The 20,875-nt window shown below is 38.5% G+C and overlaps 1 protein-coding gene across 15 annotated transcripts in view; it reads right to left on the bottom strand.

The window, feature by feature from the left end:
• The window catches only part of HERC1 (HECT and RLD domain containing E3 ubiquitin protein ligase family member 1), a 214,636-nt gene that overhangs the window by 168,641 nt on the left and 25,120 nt on the right, over nt 1-20,875 (bottom strand). For 14 of the 15 annotated variants that reach the window (XM_079914124.1, XM_079914122.1, XM_079914121.1 and 11 more), the window contains one exon: nt 2,573-3,528. In XM_079914124.1, the coding sequence (XP_079770250.1) occupies nt 2,573-3,502 (930 nt within the window). In that variant the 5' untranslated portion in view covers nt 3,503-3,528. Of the gene's footprint in view, nt 1-2,572; nt 3,529-20,875 lie in introns of those variants that run through there. The other variant, XM_079914120.1, reaches the window with a different exon arrangement.

Genomic DNA, 20,875 nt, shown 5'->3' with positions numbered 1-20,875 from the left:
GAATAAGACACTGCTTATAAAAAGCACCTGAGGGGCTTCCCTGGTGGCGCAGTGGTTGAGAGTCGCCTGCCGATACAGGGGACACGGGTTCGTGACCCGGTCCAGGAAGATCCCACATGCCACAGAGCGGCTGGGCCCGTGAGCCATGGCCGCTGAGCCTGCGCGTCCGGAGCCTGTGCTCCGCAACGGGAGAGGCCACAACAGTGAGAGGCCCGCGTACCGCAAAAAAAATAAAAATAAAAAGCACCTGGTAGGCAGTAGGCACTCAACGAAGGTTAGAGCTCTTCCTCCCTTATTCCAGGTACTGGGAAGCAGTAAGTAGAATCCAAAAAATGAATGGGATGGTTTACTATAGGTTAATTAAGTGAATATTAAAACACATTATATAGGTAGTAAATATATTTACTGTAAAGATTTCTTAAGGTTATAGAGCCAATTTAAACTTACAGCCAAATATGCATACAAACCAATTTACAACATGCTAAAAGACAATGGGCTAAACAGATACTGAGAAAAGCAATTTAGTTTCTTGGGGCACCCTCTTCCCACTAAGGAGCAACACTGCAGGATAAGGCCTTTGAGGGTAAGGTGGGGAAGAGGCTTCTGACTCAGGGTATTTAGCATTTTGATTAAAAAGGAAACATACCACAGGCAAGCGTACGATCATATAAGTAGACTGCACAATAATCAACATGTTTTCTTTGTAACAAAGGCAATGCAAAATAAACAGGCTGTAAAATGAAGAATTAAGTAACTCCTCACAGAAATATTAACATGTGACCATGAATAGATACATTATTTTAGGTCATCAAATGGCATCACATATTTGAAAACAGTATAAATTTAGAGAATGTTACCAGAAAGTATTAAGAATTGGAAAATAAAATGAGAAAAACAGATACGCAAGTGAATAAGTTTAAATATTGAATAAGAAACCACAAGAGGCCTAACTGCCTTTCATAGCTGTTACTTCAAACCTTTCTTACTTCGATCATTGCTTAGATCTCTGGCTCTAGATTCCTACTTCAGGTAAAGATCATACGGCCCTTGCCAACATTCCAGATTCTGAACAAAGCACCACATGCTTTTCTAGTCTAAATTTTATTTAACATTAAGGAATTCAAATTTTCATAGATCTCATGATCTAAAATCTCCAAGTACTTGCTTACAATAAAATTATTTGTAATAAAATGACCCAATATTTACCATTCAGTTCACAAGTACAAAATATAAGCCAGGTGAAAATTTAAATGCCCTGGTTTGAAAATAAATTCAACATAATTGTTTTTTATGAAACATTCCTGTCAATCCAACAGCTTTCCACATTTTTGGGGGGGAAGGGGAGTCGTAAAACACACATACATAATTTACAAGTGGCATTTTTAATTATTTAAACTAAATAAATTTGTTAATTGATATTTGGTAATAAAGAATATCAAAAACGCTGATCAATGTAACTCAATTGAAATTAAATCAACTTATAAGTGTTTCAATCTTTATATTCCAAATTTGTATTCTTTTTTTAAATTTTTTTTTTTTTAAACAGTAGGTTCTTATAAGTTATCCATTTGATACATATGTCAATCCCAATCTCCCAGTTCATTGCACCACCACCACCCCTCTACTTTCCCCGCTTGGTGTCCATACGTTTGTTCTCTACATCTGTGTCTCTATTTCTGCCCTGCAAACCGGTTCATCTGTTATTTCAAACTTTTATTCTTGGTTTTCACAAAAGCATTAAATTTCAATCTCAGAAATTCTTGAAATTGATCATATTGCACTATATTTTACTGTTTATTCTTTAATATGGTATCTAAAGTTAGTTCCTTTATGATAGTCAAGCAATTAAGTTCCTTCATGAACAAGACATTTATTACAGATCTAGTATATCGGTTCATTACTCCCCTCCATTCAGGTCTCTGCTCAAATGTCCCAATTCAGAGACTCCCCTGATCACATTAACTAAAATACCACACCTTTCCCCTCCCCAATCTCTGCTTGAACCCATCATTTTGTATTCCTTTCCCTCCCTTATTTTAATTCTTAGAACTTAACACTACCTAAAATTTATATTTATTGTCTGATTCCCCTACTAGGCTGTTAGCTCCAAGAAACTCTGTTTTTCTCTGCTGTATCCTTAGGGCCTAGAATAATACTTAGTACATAGTAAATGTTTAATAAAAATGAAGAAGGATGAAATTAGAGATTTTTTTCAAAAGGTCTCCACACTTACTAGCCAAGGCCCCTCATTTTACTTTTGAGTTTACTAAAACACAGAGAAGTTAGATGAATTTCCCAAGTTCACACAGGAAGCCATAAAACTTAAACTACAATCCTAACTCCTGATCCAGTGGTCTTAACACTATACAACTAGCCTGTCCTTGAATTACATTTTGACATCAACACATATAAAAGTTTCTTTACTCAAAGTATCTAAATTATTTAACTAACCTAACAATCACCAGTAGAATTCTCAAATCATTTGCTATTACCATCAATTCATTAAAAGTTGGGTTGACATTTCCCAAAATTGTTAGATAAGAATTTTAAAGTTCAGATTTATCATACGTACCAAAGAACGTCTCATCTGCATTAATATAGTCATAAAGCAGTCAAAGCTGATCATCCCCTCCTGGCTTGATAGTAGTTTGCTTTTCTCCATGGAATTTACAACTGCTGAAGCCCCTAAGGCCATTTCTATCCATTCAAGGAGATACCGCAAAGAACCTCGCTGAGCAGCTAAACCAAGCAGCAACTCAGAAGCTAATCTACGACCTAAAGTGTCTGCTCCAGAATTGGGAATAGTTACTCCTTTAAGAAATGTTGTTACTTGTGATAAGCAATCCAAGCCCATAGGTGGAATCTTGCTTTCATTTGCTAAAGATAATGGTGGCAAAGAGCTCACAACTTCAATTGCAGTATGAATAACGTCATTGCAAAGACTGAGACCAGGTCCCGACACAGGCATCATCCAACTTTGTCTCAGAAGTGCAAATAATAAACTTAGACCAGTTCGAACACCCATTTCTATAAGTGCATCAGTGCTTGACCGGGGACGTTCACTAACAGAATGGACATCTGCCGAACCAGAGCTGCTCTCCGGAGAATGCTGCTGCTGTTTCACTTTGCCTTTATCATGGTATTTATTAGAAAGTGCATAGAAGACACGCTGGAGTACAAGCAATCGTTTTCGAAGTGCCCCAGCAAATGGGGAATCTGAACATACCATCTTCGCTAGTGCTAGCTGACTGCTAAGAAGGGCATCCAAATAGTGGTCCTGTTCATCACTTGAAAGAGACTCACGTTCAAAGTCTGGCAACTGTGGTCCTTTGAGGCACAAAACTTGTTGGGGCAATGGTACTACTTCCTTATTGCTGACCAGTTTAGAATATAGAACAGCAACCCCCTCTCTTGTAGCAATAGATTCACTGTCCTCTGTAATCCAGGAGCTGTTGAGGTGTTCAAGCCATTTCAGTTTCACTGGTGGAACCATAGTTGCCATTTTGATTTACTCTTCAGCCATTAGTTCTATAAAGGGAGAAGAAAAAGGAATCAAGTTTCTGAACTTCCATCATATATTACAATTAGTGGTTTCAAACTGGTGAAACACAAAGTCTGGACTTCAGTTAACAGTAACATACCAATGTTAGTATTTTAGCTTCAATAAATGTACCATGGTTATTTAAGACATTAATATTAGGGAGCAATGGGTTGCAGGGCATACGGGAACTCTGTACTATCTTTGCAACTTTTACATAAGTCTAAAATTATCCCAAAATAAAAAGTTTATTTTAAAAATTAGTGATTTATGTAACTTTTCTCTTCAGGTTCTGGTCCCACTGTCAGTATTAATAGTGGGTTCTACATGATGATGGACCCCAAATTTGTATCTCCAGGCTTCTCCTCTGAATTCCAAACTCATATATGTAATTGCCCACTTGACCTCTCCACACCTCATAGGCATCTCAAACTTTATATTCAAAACTGAATTCCTAATCCAACATTTCCACCACACCCACCCAAACCTGTTCCTCCTGCAGAACTCCTCACTTCAATAAATGGCAACTGTATCCTTCTATTTCCTTTGGCTAAAAACCTTGGGAGTCATCATTGACTCCTCCCTCTCTTACACTCCAAATTCAATTAGTCAACTCTACTCTCAAAATATAGCCAGAATCCAAACAGTTCTCACACCCCTCCATTGCTGAAACCCTGGTCTAAGCCATCATCTCTTGGATCACTGAAGAAGCTTTCTTACTGGTCTCCCTGACTGTACTGAGGAGCTGCAGTGACTCCAAAAGGGCAGGAATGTTTCTGTATATTTTGTTTACTGCTGTATTCTGGCACACAGTAAGTGCTCAGTAAGTATTTGCTGACAAAAAGTACTTAAAAACTAAGTTTGCTGGGATAAAATATTCACAAGACATATATCATGCAAAGGACTATCATCCAAGATACATTAAGAACTCCTACAACTCAATAATAAAAAGACAACCTAATTTTTTAAATGGTCAGAAAAGTTGTGAACAAAACTTCACCAAAGATATGGCAATGGCTAATAAGCACACACAAAAAAGTACTCAACATCATTATTCATCAGAAAAATGCCAATTAAAAACACAAAGAGATACTAATACACACCCAGAAGGATTAAAATTAGTAAGGCTGACAATACCAAATGTTAAGCAAGGATGCAGGGCAACCAGAACTCTCACAAACCATTTGTGGAAATGTAAAATTGAACAGCCACCTTAGAAAGACATCTGGTAGCTTCTTATAAAACTAAATATAGGGCTTCCCTGGTGGCGCAGTGGTTGGGAGTCCACCTGCCGATGCAGGGGACGCGGGTTCGTGCCCCGGCCCGGGAGGATCCTACGTGCCAAGGAGGGGCTGGGCCCGTGAGCCGTGGCCGCTGGGCCTGCGTGTCTGGAGCCTGTGCTCCGCAATGGGAGGGGCCGCAGCGGTGAGAGGCCCAGGTACCGGAAAAAAAAAAAAAACTAAATATATACCTACCCAATGACTCAACAATTCCTCTCCTACAGATTCGCCCAGAAGAAAACATATCTCCACAGAAAGACTTAACGCTAAATAGTAGTTGCCCCTAGAAGGTGAGGGCATGAATAGACTGGGCAGGGCATGAGGGAACTTCCTGAAGTGATGGTAATGCTGGATTACCAAGCCTTATACATTTGTCAAAACTCAGTGAATATACATTTAAGATGTCACTGCATGTAAATTTTACCTAAATAAATACTGAATTCCAGTTGATACATATATTGAAGTATATTTAGGGGGAAGTATACTGATATGTGTAATTTACTTTGAAATGCATCAGATAATAAGATGCACTGATGTGTGTGTGTATAAAGATATGTATATACATACACACATACATATGGATTGATATGTGATAAAACAAGTATAATAAAATATTAATGGCAGAATCTCAGTGGTGAAGTATATATATGCCTGTTCATTTTTAAATCTTTCAACTTTGCTGTATGTTTGAAATTTTTCATCATAAAATATTGCTGGGGAGTTGGGACTAACTCCTGCTTTTCAAGCAAGTCCCCAGAATGGTAGTCATAACAGCTGGTGGTAGAGAAAGATCCTCACACAACGAAGGGCATTTTATTTTCATGATATAGGTAGCTCTTAAAAAAAGAGCTCCAATGATAGAGACTGCAGGCTAATTAAAAGGAGTTTCCTACTTCCAAACATGCCCTGTTAAATTCCAAATATAAAATCTAATGGTACTTCTTCCTTTTTCAAGCTTATGAATACTCTGCTTAATTTAACTTCAATAGATACTTGGAAAGTATGTACTTCGGAGAGGGAAAATAAAACCATAAGCCTCCTCCCACTTCATTCATCTAAGTATTTACTAAACATTGTGCAGAGGATATAAAAGTACCTTACTTACCTCCATCCCTGCAAGCCAGAGGTAATTCTGCTCTTTTTATTTTTGCTAGTTTGACTGCTATAAAGGAATATGTTGTTATTCTAATTTCAATCTCCCTGATTACTAACACCTGAACAGCACATGGATATTGGTCATTTGGACACACTCTTCTGGGAAATGCTTATTCATGTCCTTCTAGTCACATATTTTTCTACTGGGTTATTTTTCTTGTCAATCTGTAAAAAGTTTTTGTATTTTATCATTGTCCTCAGCACTGCAAATATTTCTTCTAAATCTATCTTGCGCATACATACACATCCTTTCTTTATGGCTCCTGCTTTCCATTCTTGGTTTAAAAGAGCACCCCAACATCCCCATGCCCTTACACATGAACTCTAGATTATACAGGTATTCACCTAGATTTTCTTGAAGTATTTTTGATTTTTTTACACGAGTCTTTAAATGAATTTTATATTCATCTGAAATTTTAATTAAGTTCTGCATGGTATAAAATTGGATTCCAATTTTATTGTTTCCAGGTGGATGGCTAATTATGCCACCACCATTTAAGTCATCCAAGACTTCCAAGACAGCTGAGGACAATGGCAGCTGCATAATTATCTCCCCAAATTTCTTCCCAAACAATAAGGAAAAATAAATTCTACATAAAACCACACCCACAGCATAATTTGAAGATATAGAATGACAAAACTGCAAATTAACTGTAAAAAAAGAAATATCATCAATCCCAGTGCACACACTCTCAGCTCCAAGAGCCACAAGGTTTTGTGCAAGCAGAAGCAGACTAAGAAAATCTGTAGAAAAGAGAGAAGAGGAAGGATAGTGAAGGAGCCTAAAGGTGATTTGGAATGACTGCCAGAAAGATTAAATCCACACTAAATCTGAAAATACTGAACAAATGTCCAGGCAGATCAGAGCACAGACTACAAGGAAGAGATTTCAAAGTACATTTAATTTAAAGAGTCAGGCATGATTTAAAGAAGCAGGTACAATTTAAAAAGACAGGTATGATTTATATGAGCATTCCTTGAAATGCAGAGAGGAGAAAAAAGACAAAAAAGAAAAGAGAAGCATTCTTTGGCAACTGGGTGGTAAAGGGTAAAAGAAAAAAAGGAGGGGGGGAATGTTTAGGGTTCTGCAAGACAAAAGAGAACTATAAAATTGGAGCTATAACAAAGCTTCTCTCAAGCAAAAGAAACAAAGCACCAAAAAAAAAAAAAATCCTTTGAAGTACTTGAACTTTGCTATATAGACAGAAGAGGGTGTCATTAAATTAGGAATATTATTAAAAAAAACCCAATACCATAAAAATGAACAAGAAAAAAGTCCACAGAGAACTACTGCAGAAAATCAGTAAAGTTCACATACATCAACTGATGGAAATCTTCCTGATAACAAGAAAGCATAAGAAAATAAAAGTTAACAATCCAAGCAAAATTAAACACACAAACATTTGAGGATATAAAAAAAACCTTGAATCAGAAATTCAAAAACTAAAAGCAGAAAAAGACCACATAAATAATTAAAGTTTCTAAAGTTTTTGAAAAGGGAAGGAACAGGGAAGGAAGAAAGGGGAAAAAAAGGAAAAGAGCTGACTGAACTCAAGAAAGAAACGGAAGAAAAAGACAAAATTCTCAGAAATGAAGAATGAATTATAAACTGTCCAAGGAAGGGTAGACTCTAATAAAAAGTTAGCAAAGGGCAATTAAAGGCTGGAGCAGGGAAACAACTATGAGAATTAAAATCACACACACACACACACACACACACACACACGAATCAGTGAAAGTAGTGGAAAGAGAAGACAAGCAAAGAAGGGCAAGTATTTGTACTACTGGATTACCTGAAAAAGTAAAACAAAAATGCAACAAAGAGCTGATTTTAAAGCTACTAGCCAAGAAAACTTGCCAGAAATAGAAAAAAAATTTTTTGAATCAATACAATAAGGGTTCACAAGGTACCTGGGAAATTGAGCAAGAACAACCAACTCTAAGACATTGGCCTTGTAAATTCAAGGATTTAGATAAAACCCTCAAGACTTCCAGGCAAAAATATCAAATAACTTAAAAAGGTAAAAGAATTAGATTGGCATTGACATTTTAAAACCAGTCAAATAAACAGCACAGCAACAGCTTTTATAAAGCAAAAACTACAGGGGGTGCAAGGAAACATAGAAACACACAAATAATGGGAGACTTTAATATACCATCCCCAGTACAAGACAGATCAAGTGGACAAAAATATGTAAGGAAACAGAAGACCTAAACAACAGAATAATTTACTCTTTTTCCATTACCAGGATCTATTTCTGAATTCTCTATTTTGGTCCACTTGTCCATTCTTATGCCAACAGTGACTTGATTACAGTGGCTTTTATAAATATTCTGATGGCTGGTAAGGCAAGTCCCTAACCTTTAAGATTATTTCATTCAATTACATGCTACCTCTCCCAAGGTAGCATGTTCTAATTTGAACTTCATTAAATATATGTATTAATTTTCAGAAAATAGATACTTTTATGATAATTTGTCCACCTAAGAATATAGTATGTCTTTCTATTTTGATCCGATCTTATTTTAGATTTTCTTCATATAAGTCCTATGCCTTTCTTGATAAACTGTTTCTTGAGTATTTTTGATTTTGTGGCTACTATGAATGGAATTCCCCAATTTCCTTTCCTGGATAATTATTGCTATCCAGCCATCTGGGTACATTCGTACACTTTTCCAAATTATGCAAGGATAGAGATGAATCAAAGAACATAAACCATATAACAGGGTCAGAAAATGAAGAAAGCAAAGAAGTATTAAAGATAAAACAGTAAAAAAGGTCAGCAATAAGACTAAGCATATCTACTCATCACTATCAGCAAAACTCATCTATTAAAACCAAAGACAGGGCTTCCCTCATGGCACAGTGGTTGGAAATCCACCTGCCAATGCAGGGGACACAAGTTCGAGTCCTGGTCCGGGAAGATCCCATGTGCCGCGGAGCAACTAAGCCCATGCGCCACAACTACTGAGCCTGCACTCTAGAGCCCACGAGCCACAACTACTGAAACCCACGCACCTAGAGCCTGTGCTCCACAACAAAAGAAGCCACTGCAGTGAGAAGCCCGCGCACCACAACAAAGAGTAGCCCCCACTCACTGCAACTAGAGAAAGCCCGCATGCAGCAATGAAGACCCAACAAAGCCAAAAATAAATAAATAAAATTTTTTAAAAAATCTGCTACAGAGCTACAATAATCAAAACAGTGTGGTACTGGCATATAGAACAATGGAATAGAATAGAGAGCCCAGAAATAAACCCTCACATATATGGTCAAATGATTTTTGAAAAGGGCTCCAAGACATTCAATGGGAAAAGAACAGTCTTTTCAACAAATAGTGCTCAGAAAACTGAATATCCACATGCAAAAGAATAAAACTGAACCCTTTCCTCACACCACGTATAAAAATTAACTCAAAATGGATCAAAGACCTAATGTAAGACTGAAAACTCTTAGAAGAAAACAGAGGGCAAAGCTTCAGGACATTGGATTTAGCACTGATTTCTTAGATATGACACCAGAGGCACAGGCAACAACAACAAAAAAATAGACAAAGTTGACTTCATGAAAATTTTTAAATTTTGTGCATCAAAAGACAGTAGTCATGGAGTAAAAAGGCAACCCACAGAATGGAAGAAAATATCTGCAAATCATATATCTGATAAGGAATTAACAGCCAAGATATAGAGAACTTCTTAAAAGCAAAAAACAAAACAAAAAAACCAACCCAATTCAAAATGGGCAAAGGACTTGAATAGACATTCCTCCAAAGAAGATATACAAACGGACAATAAGCAAATGAAAAGAAGGTCAACATCACTAACCATTAGAGAAAGGCAAATCAAAACTACAATGAGATACCACCTCACATCCATTAGGATAGCTTACCAGAAAAAAAATGTTGGCAAAGATGTGGAGAAACTGGCACCCTTGTGCACTGTTGGCAGGAGTGTAAAATGGTACAGGGGCTGTGGAAAACAGTATGGCATTCCTCAAAAAATTACAAACAAAATTACCATATGATTCAGCAATTCCATTTCTGGGTTTATACCCAAAAGAATTGAAAGCAGGGTCTTAAGAGATACTTGTAAACACATGTTCATAGCATCATTATTCACAAAAGCTAAAAGACAAAAGCAACCCAAGTATCCATCAACAGATGAATGGACAAATAAAACATGGTATTAACCATACAATGGGATATTATTCAGCCTTAAAAAGGAAGGAAATTCTGACACATACTACAACATGAATGAACCTTGAGGATGTTATGCTAAGTGAAATAATCCAGTCACAAAATGACAAATACTACACGATTCCATTCATACGATGTACTTAAGAGTATATAGTCAAAACCATAGAGACAGAAAATAGAATGGTGGTTGCCAGCGGCTTGGAGGAAGGGGGATAAGTAGTTATTGCTTAATGGGAATAGTTTCAGTTTTTACAAGATAAAAATAGTTACGGAGATGGACAACAATGGTAGTTGTACATCATGAATGTATTTAATACCACTGAACTGTACACTTAAAAATGGTTAAGGGCTTCCCTGGTAGCGCAGTGGTTGAGAGTCCACCTGCCGATGCAGGGGACACGGGTTCGTGCCCTGGTCCGGGAAGATCCCACATGTCACGGAGCGGCTAGGCCCGTGAACTATGGCCGCTGAGCCTGCGTGTCCGGAGCCTGTGCTCCGCAACGGGAGAGGCCACAACAGTGAGGGGCCCGTGTACCGCAAAACAAAACAAAACAAAAACAAAAACAAAAAAATGGTTAAGATGGTAAATATGATGTTATATGTATCTTACCAAATACATATTTTTTTTTTAAAAAAAGTAGAAGGCACATTGCATGGGTGGGGGGGAAGGATGCTGTGAAACCAAGGCCCAGACCAACAGCTCAGAAAGGCAAAAAGTCTGCTTCACCGTTATTAAGAGAACAAAGAAATTGGTCATCCTTGGTCTGGGAGTAGACCTTCAGAGTAAAGCTATGCAAGTAATACAAAGAAGCAGGAGGTTCCAGGAGGAATTGGCCATCCATAGTTTAGGAAACCAGAATGTATCAAGGATAACTAGTAATGCAGTACTACAGTCAATAAAGTGTGTGTTGGGTTGTACAAAACTCATCAAAGAAAAACATTAAGAATGCCCTACCTTTTCCCACAACACCAGCTAATTCATGCTACTTCGTGGTTGGTTTGTTTCTCCTATTGTAGGCAAGATTTACCCTTTTTTATCTTGGAATTTTCACATATCCTAGCATGCATACTTTTGCATTTGTGTATCACCCCCTAAAAAGCTCTCAAATCTATCCAGATATCTCCATTTTCACTGCCACAACCCTCACCTAAGTTACAATCATCTCTCATCTGGACCACCAAAATAATCTCTTAATCCTCCTTTGCCTCCCTAGCCAGAGTAGTGCTTTAAAAAACAAACCTGATTGTGTCCCTCCCCTGCTTTAAAATCCTTTGGAATATGTCATCTGAGATTTGCTTCAAAATAATACAAGAGGCAAGGAAAGTGGATCGAAGCATGTGGTATGATAGGAGACAGATATTTGACCTTTGTCCAGTTCAGGCACATAGCTCCTAAAACCCTTGGAATCACTGGAGTGATAAGTATCTTTTGCATGCTTACTAGATGACTGGTGACTGGGGGCCCCTAGATAGTTTCAGGATCGGGGAAGGTCCTCAGAAATTGAAGCCATCATTAGAGTTGGAACTTTCAGCCCCCAAACCCCACCTCCCAGGAGGGGAGAGGGGGTGGAGATTGAGTTAAATCACCAATGGGCCAATGCTTTAATCAATGATGCTGAATTAATGAAACCTCCATAAAAACCCTTGAATGACAGAGTTTGGAGAGCTTCCAACATGCTCAAGGAAGGCATGGAAGCTCTTCACACCACCCTCCAGCCACCTCCACCCCCTGCCCCCTACAAATACCTTGCCCTAATCATCTCTTCCATTTGGTTGCTCCTGAGTTGTATCCTTTATAAGTCAGTAAACGCAAGTAAAGTGTTTTCTTGAGTTTTGTGAGCCATTCTAGCAAATTATCAAACCTGGCGAGAAGGTATTGGGAACACCCAATTTATAGCGAGTTGATCATAAGTATAGCTGGCAACCTGGGACTTGCAACAGGCATCTGAAGTGGGGACAGATCTATGGGACTGAGCCCTTAATCTATGGAGCCTTTGCTAATTCCAGATAGTATCAGAACTGAGTTAAATTGGAGGACATACAGTGTCTAGAGAGTTAGAGGATTGGTTAGTGTGAGGAAAAAATCCACACATCTGGTGTCAGAAGTGTTAATGAGTGAAAACAGTCAGAGGGTCGAAATGAAATAAAGTGGCCACGAACTGATAACTGTTGAAATGCATGTTGGGAAATATTCTCTCTGTTTATGTATATGTTTAATATTTTTCTATAATAAAAAGTTAATAAAGTCTTCTTTTTTATTTTTTTTTAATTTTTTGGCCACGCCGTGTGGCATGTGGGAATTTAGTTCCACGACTAGGGATTGTACTCACGCCCCCTTGAGTGGAAGTGTGGAGTCTTAACCACTGGACCACCCGGGAAGTCCCAATAAAGTCTATTTTTAAAGTTAAAATTTTTTCAGAAGCAATCTGAATTGACCTCTCACCCTTTCTCTCCCTTCTCTAGCCACACCATATGTACTCAATAATTGCTAATTGAATTAAATGTCACTTCCAAGGGAAACTATCCCTGAATGTACCCATATGAGATCAGGTCCCTCTTTTAAAATGCTCACACAACACCCAGTACTTTACCTTCACAGCATTCTGCACAGTTTGCAGTTATGTACTATTTATGTGATAATTTGCTTAGTGTCCTCTCATATTAGTCTATAAGGTCCATGAGGGCAAAGACAGTGTTGATTTTGCTTATACTCCTAATGTTTAGCACATAAAGGTAACGCACATAAAGGGACCTCAAGAAATATTTGCCGAATTGAGCTAAGCAATCTGGGTCTGTGGTTCATTATTTACAAAGAATCTAATTTAAACCCAGATATTATCTTACTCTGAACTGATGTAATAGAAGCACTTTAAAAGAAATGATTCCAAGTGGGGTGGTACCACAGGGGACAGACACCATGGATTCTGTCTTCCATCCATTTCTGTCTCCTCCTCTCGCTGTACATACATTTCTGGAGTAGTTCCAGCTACTCCCAAGGCTTTCACCTACCTCTCATATACTAATGATTCAGTCCAAATGTCTCCCTCCTGAACTCCAGACCTGAACATCCACTGCTAAAATGATATAACCATTCTGATCTTAAATCTTAAATTGAAAGGAATTTCAAAGGAAGGAATCTTAAACTCAGTATGTTTAAAACTGAACTTGTCAGGAATTCCCTGGTGGTCCACTGTTTAGGACTCCACACTTTCACTGCTGAGGGCCTGGGTTCTATCCCTGGTCCGGGAACTAAGATCCCACAAGCCACGTGGCACAGCCTAAATAAATAAATAAATAAATAAATAAATAAATAAATAAATAAAACTGAACTTGTTGTTCCCCACCACCCCTCTGCCACACGCACAGCTAAAAATAAATTTATGAAGCTCTAAATTTATGAATTTAGAGATTCATGTAAGAAAGACATCACTAAAGATACTTATCAAGAGCATTTCTGGAAGTGCAGGAAGGACAGCCCATTTGCAAAGTTCTGCAACTGAAAATGAAGTGCACACACTGTGATCCAGCTCTCCCCACCCCTGCCCCAAGTACTTCCTTTCTCCAGGGCTTCATTACGCTGACACTGATTTTGGCACTCTAACTCATTAAAGCACACAAATTATCAATGTTTAGCTGCACAAAAGTAAACAGCTGATTAAAAAGGAAAAAGCTTTTTTTGTTATTATCCCTATTTAGAAAGTACACTTAGAAAACGAAAGGACTTGCTGAGTTTGCTGACAAATTGTTTTGCTACATCAATAATCAGAACTAGTCAAATAAACCAGGAAGCAGACATGCTTATTAAGCAAGTAAAGAACTATAGACAAAATTGAATAAAACGAATGGGTTTTTACTTGTATTCAAGAACAACCAATCCACAATCCTGATGAACCAGCTAAACACTGGCACGGAAGAAAAACGAAAACTGCTGTCGTCTTCTTTTGTTTTGTTTTAATTTACAGTGATGATTTATACCACTAAAAGCCAATTGTTAATCACAACTAACTGCTGAACAATCATCAAAAGGAAGACACCGGAACTCACCAAAAAAGATACCCCACATTCAAAGACAAAGGAGAAGCTGCAATGGATGGTAGGAGGGGCGCAATCACGATAAAATCAAGTCCCGTAACAGCTGGGTGGGTGACTCACAAGCGGAGAACAATTATACCACAGAAGTCCACCCACTGGAATGAAGGTTCTGAGCCCCACTTCAGGCTTCCCAACATGGGGGTCCAGCAACAGGAGGAGGAATCCCCAGGGAACCAGACTTTGAAGGCCAGCGGGATTTGATTGCAGGACTTCAACAGGACTGGAGGAACCAGAGACTGCACTCTTGGAGGGCACACACAAAGTAGTGTGCACACCAGGACCCAGGAGGAAGCAGCAGTGACCCCATAGGAGAGTGAACCTGACCTACCTGCTAGTGTTGGAGGGTCTCCTGCAGAGGCGGGGGGGCGGGGGTGGGGCGGCTGTGGCTCACTGCAGGCACAAGGAGACTGGCAGCAGAAGTTCTGAGAAGTAATCATTGGCATGAGCCCTCCCAGAGACCGCCATTAGCCCCACCAAAGAGCCCGCAGACTCCAGTGCTGGGTTGCCTCAGGCCAAACAACTAACAGGCAGGGAACTCACCCCACTCCTCAGCAGACAAGCAGATTAAAGTTTTACTGAGCTCTGCCAACCAGAGCAACACACAGCTCTACCCAACACCACTCCCTCCCATCAGGAACCTTGCACAAGCCTCTTACATAGCCTCATCCACCAGAGGGCAGACAGCAGAAGCAAGAACTACAATCTTGCAGCCTGCGGAATGAAAACCACAATCACAGAAAGATAGACAAAATGAAAAGGCTATGTCGCAGATGAAGGAACAAGATGAAACCCCAGAAAAACAACTAAATGAAGTAGAGACAGGCAACCATTCAGAAAAATAATTCAGAATAATGATAGTGAAGACGATCCAGGACCTCAGAAAAAGAATGAAGGCAAAGATGGAGAAGATGCAAGAAATGTTTATCAAAGACCTAGAAGAATTAAAGAACAAACCAACAGAGATGAACAATACAATCACTGAAATGAAAAATACACTAGAAGGAATCAGTAGCAGAATAACTGAGGCAGAAGAACGGATAAGTGACCTGCAAGATAGAATGGTGGAAATCACTGCCATGGAACAGAATAAAAAGAAAAGAATGAAAAGAAATGAAGACAGCCTAAGAGACCTCTGGGACACCATTAAACACACCAACATTTGCATTATAGGGTTCCTAGAAGGAGAAAAGACAGAGAAAGGACCCAAGAAAATATCTGAAGAGATTATAGTCGAAAACGTCCCTAACATGGGAAAGGAGATAGCCACCCAAGTCCAGGAAGCACAGAGAGTCCCATGCAGGATAAACCCAAGGAGAAACACGCCAAGACACACAGTAATCAAATTGACAAAAATTAAAGACAAAGAAAAATTATTAAAAGCAACAAGAGAAAAAGGACAGCATACAAGGGAACTCCCACAAGGTTAACAGCTGATTTCTCAACAGAAACTCTGCAAGCCATAAGGGAGTGGCACAATATATTTAAACTGATGAAAGGGGAGAACCTACAACCAAGAATACTCTTCCCAGCAAGGATCTCATTCGGATATGATGGAGAAATCAAAGACTTTACAAACAAGCAAAAGCTAAGAGAATTCAGCACCACCAAACCAGCTCTACAACAAATGCCGAAGGAACTTCTCTAAGTGGGAAACACAAGAGAAGAAAAGGACCTACAAAAACAAACCCAAAACAATTAAGAAAATAGCAATAGGAACATACATATCAGTAATTACCTTAAATGTGAATGGATTAAACACTCCAACCAAAAGACACAGACTGGCTGAATGTATACAAAAACAAGAACCATATATGTGCTGTCTGCAAGAGACCCACTTCAGACCTAGGGACACATACAGACTGAAAGTGAGGGGATGGAAAAAGATATTCCATGCAAATAGAAATCACAAGAAAGCTGGAGTAGCAATACTCATATCAGATAAAATAGACTTTAAAATAAAGAATGTTACAAGAGACAAGGAAGGACACTACATAATGATCAAGGGATCAATCCAAGAAGAAGACATAACAATTATAAATATATATGCACCCAACACAGGAGCACCACAATACATAAGGCAACTGCTAACAGCTATAAAAGAGGAAATCGACAGTAACGCAATAAGAGTGGGGGACTTTAACACCTCACTTACACCAATGGACAGATCATCCAAACAGAAAATTAATAAGGAAACACAAGCTTTAAATGACACAATAGACCAGATAGATTTAATTGATATTTATAGGACATTCCATTAGAAAACAACAGACTAGGGCTTCCCTGGTGGCGCAGTGGTTGAGGGTCCGCCTGCCGATGCAGGGGACACAGGTTCGTGCCCCGGTCCGGGAAGATCCCACATGCCGCGGAGCGGCTGGTCTGATGAGCCATGGCCGCTGGGCCTGCGCGTCCGGAGCCTGTGCTCCGCAAAGGGAGAGAACACAACAGTGAGAGGCCCACGTACCGCAAAAACAAAAAAAACAAAAAAAAAAAAAAAAAAAGAAAACAACAGACTACACTTTCTTCTGAAGTGCACATGGAACATTCTCCAGGACAGATCACATCTTGGGTCACAAATCAAGCCTCAGTAAATAAAAGAAAATTGAAATCGTATCAAGCAGCTTTTCCAACCACAACGTTATGAGATTAGAAATAAATTACAGGAAAAAAAACGTATAAAACACAAACACATGGAGGCTAAACAATACGCTATTAAATAACCAAGAGATCACTGAAGAAATCAAAAAGGAAATCAAAAAATACCTAGAAAAAAATGACAACAAAAACATGACAATCCAAAACCTACGGGATGTAGCAAAAGTAGTTCTAAGAGGGAAGTTTATAGCAATACAATCCTACCTCAATAAACAGGAAAAACCTCAAATAAACAATCTAACGTTACACCTAAAGGAACCAGAGAAAGAAGAACAAACAAAACCCAAAGTTAGTAGAAGGAAAGAGATCATAAAGATCAGAGCAGAAATAAATGAAATAGAACCAAAGAAAACAACAGCAAAGATCAATAAAACTAAAATCTGGTTCTTTGAGAAGATAAACAAAAGTGACAAACCTTTAGCCAGACTCATCAAGAAAAAAGGAGGAAGAGGACTCAAATCAATATAATCAGAAATGAAAAAGGAGAATTTACAATGGACACCACAGACATACAAAGCATCATAAGAGACTACTATAAGCAACTATATGCCAATAAAATGGACAATCTGGGGCTTCCCTGGTGGCGCAGTGGTTGAGAGTCCGCCTGCCAATGCAGGGGACACGGGTTCGTGCCCCGGTCTGGGAAGATTGGAGTGGCTGGGCCCGTGAGCCATGGCCGCTGAGCCTGTGTGTCCGGAGCCTGTGCTCTGCAACGGGAGAGGCCACAACAGTGAGAGGCCCACGTACCGCAAAAAAAAAAAAAAAGGACAACCTGGTAGAATGGACAAATTCTTAGAAAGGTATAAAATTCCAAGACTGAACCAGGAAGAAATAGAAAATATGAACAGACCAATCACAAATAATGAAATTGAAACTGTGATTTAAAATCTTCCAACAAACAAAAGTCTAGGACCAGATGGCTTCACAGGTGAATTCTATCAAACATTTACAGAAGAGTTAACACCCATCCTTCTCAAACTCTTCCAAAAAATTGCGGAGGAAGGAACACTCCCAAATTCATTCTACAAGGCCAACATCACAAAATTGGGTTATTCGTAGAGTTGCGGATGGACCTAGAGACTGTCATACAGAGTGAAGTAAGTCAGAAAGAGAAAAACAAATATTGTATATTAACACATATATGTGGAATCCAGAAAAATGGTACAGATGAACTGGTTTGCAAGGCAGAAATAGAGACACAGATGTAGAGAACAAACGTAGGTACACCAAGGGGGGAAAGCGGGGGTAGCGGGTGTGGGATGAATTGGGAGAGTGGGATTGACATATATACACTAATATGTATAAAATAGATAACTAATAAAAAAAATTTTTAAATAAAACAATACTTTGTTCAAAAGAAAAAAAGGCCAATTGTTCTTTTTTCCACTCATGGTCCAATGAACAAATCCAAATTTAATTATATACACAAACTACTGAAGTCACCAATGAAAAGTGGGGTTCGAAAAACTACCAAAGGACTGAAAAGAAACCGAATAGCACTACCTATCTTTGTAAAACATAAATGAGGGAAGCTGACGGTTTTGAGCACAGAGGTAGACTTAATGGTGCCTACAAGTGAATTTATCAAATTTTGAAGCTTTCTAACATTCTCTAGGTGAACAGAACAATAATTGCCTCTAACATTCATTGAACATGTTCTATGTGGCAGGCACTGTGCTAAACCCTTTCGATGTACTATCTTATATAATCTCAGAACAACTCTAAGAAATAGGTACTATTATTATTCCCATTTGCAAGGAAAGGAAATGGAGGCACAGTGAGGCTAAGTAGTTACCCAAAGGTCACACTGTCAGTAATTGATAGAGTAAGGATTCAAACCAGAGCAGTCTGACATTCAACCTCAACCACTAAATCGTGCTGCTTATCACTATCATGATGGTTTCACAGGTTCTGTGTCACTAAATTTCTAAAAATAAAAATCTCAGAAGGTTTCAATGTGTCAACTGCCAATTCAGTTATTTCTTTATTGCTAAGATAAAATCTGTTTCTCCTAGCCACTCTGTCCAGATCCTTAAATGATCCCAAACAGGTTACAACAACAACAAAATACTTTTCATAGTCCTCATCATAAATGTGCAGGACAGAAATGCAAAGGACTGAGAAGAGCATCTTCTTTTTTTAAGAAGATGTTGGGGGTAGGAATTTATTAACTTATTTATTTTTGCTGTGTTGGGTCTTCGTTTCTGTGTGAGGGCTTTCTCTAGTTGTGGCAAGCGGGGGCCACTCTTCATCGCGGTGCGGGGGCCTCTCACTATCACGGCCTCTCTTGTTGCGGAGCACAGGCTCCAAGACACACAGGCTCCAAGACACACAGGCTCAGTAGTTGTGACTCACGGGCCTAGTTGCTCCGCGGCATGTGGGATCCTTCCAAGCCAGGGCTCGAACCCGTGCCCCCTGCATTAGCAGGCAGATTCTCAACCACTGCGCCACCAGGGAAGCCCAAGAGCAAAATAATTTTGATAGAGAACAAAGTCATAAAATTTCCATTATCTGACTTTTAGGCTTATTATAAGGCTACAGTAATCAAGACATCTACTATCATAAAGATAAACAGAACAGAATTGAAAGTCCAGAAATAGGCCCACAGATACATGGGCAATTGATTTTTAACTAAGGTGCCAAGACAGTTTAATGGGGAAAGGATAATCTTCAACAAAGGGTGCTGGATCAACTGGATATGCACATGGTAAAAAATGAACCTCAACCCTAATTTCATACCATGTACAAAAATCAACTCAAATTGGCTCATAGACCTAAATGTAAGAGCTAAAACTACAAAAATCTCTAGAAGAAAACATAGGAAAAAAATCTTAGCAACCGTGGATTAAGCAAAGACTTCTTAAATAGGACTCAAAAAATTGACACATTAGACTTCATCAAAATTAAAAACGTCTGCTGTTCAAAAAGCACTGCTAAGAAAATGAAAAGGCAAGCCGCAAATTTAAACTATTTGCAAAATACATATCCAACAAAGGACTAGTATCAAAAATATGTAAGAAGAGCCCTTTCAACTCAGTAGTAAGAAAACACAATTTTTTTAAATGGACAAAATATTTGAACAGACATTTCACCAAAGATATATAAATGGCCAAACAAGCATATAAAAAGATGCCCAACAACATTAGTCATTAGAGAAATGCAAATTAAAACTACAAATGAAATACTATTACAAACCCACTAAAATGGCTAAATTCAAAGAAACAGTACAAGGTATTTGTGAGGATGTGAAGCAACTAAAACTCTAATAAACTGGTAGTGGGAATGTAAAGTGGAAAATGGCAGTTTATTATAAAACTAAACATATACTGTATTTACTATATATGCAGCAATTCCACTCCTTAGGTATTTCTCCAGAAAAAGGAAAACACATGACCACATAAAAACCTGTACGTGAATGTTCATAGCAGCTTTATTCATAATAGCTTAAAACTGGAATTTCAAATGTCCATCAACTGATGAATGGATTGACAAATTATAGTATATTAATACAATGGCATACCACTCAGTAATTAAAAGGAATGAACTACTGGTACAAGCAACAACGCAAATGAATCTCAAAAGAATTACACTAAATTAAAGAAGCCAGTCACAAAAAAGTATATAACTATGCTTCCGTATCTATACACTTCTAGAAGAAGCAACACTATAATGATAGAAAGCAGATCAGTGGTTGCCAGTGGTTAGGGAATAGGGAGAGTGGATTAACTGCTGCAAAGAGGTATAGCAGAACTTTCTGGGGATGATGAAAATGAAAATGAAAAATATCATGATTGTGGTGGCAGCTTCATGATCACACATTGGTCAAAATTTGTCAAAATTGTTCATTTGAAATGGTAAATTTTGTTGTATATTAATTATACTCATTAAAGCTGAACAAAAACAAATAAAAAAACCAATAACTTGGAGACCTCTTGCCTCCTCTTGTCCACTTAATGCCCAAA

The sequence above is a fragment of the Stenella coeruleoalba genome (genome assembly GCF_951394435.1).
Source record: "Stenella coeruleoalba genome assembly, chromosome: 2".
Lineage (NCBI taxonomy): Eukaryota > Metazoa > Chordata > Mammalia > Artiodactyla > Delphinidae > Stenella > Stenella coeruleoalba.
Note: the sequence above shows the minus strand (reverse complement) of the source record. Positions and strands in the feature narration are given on the sequence as shown.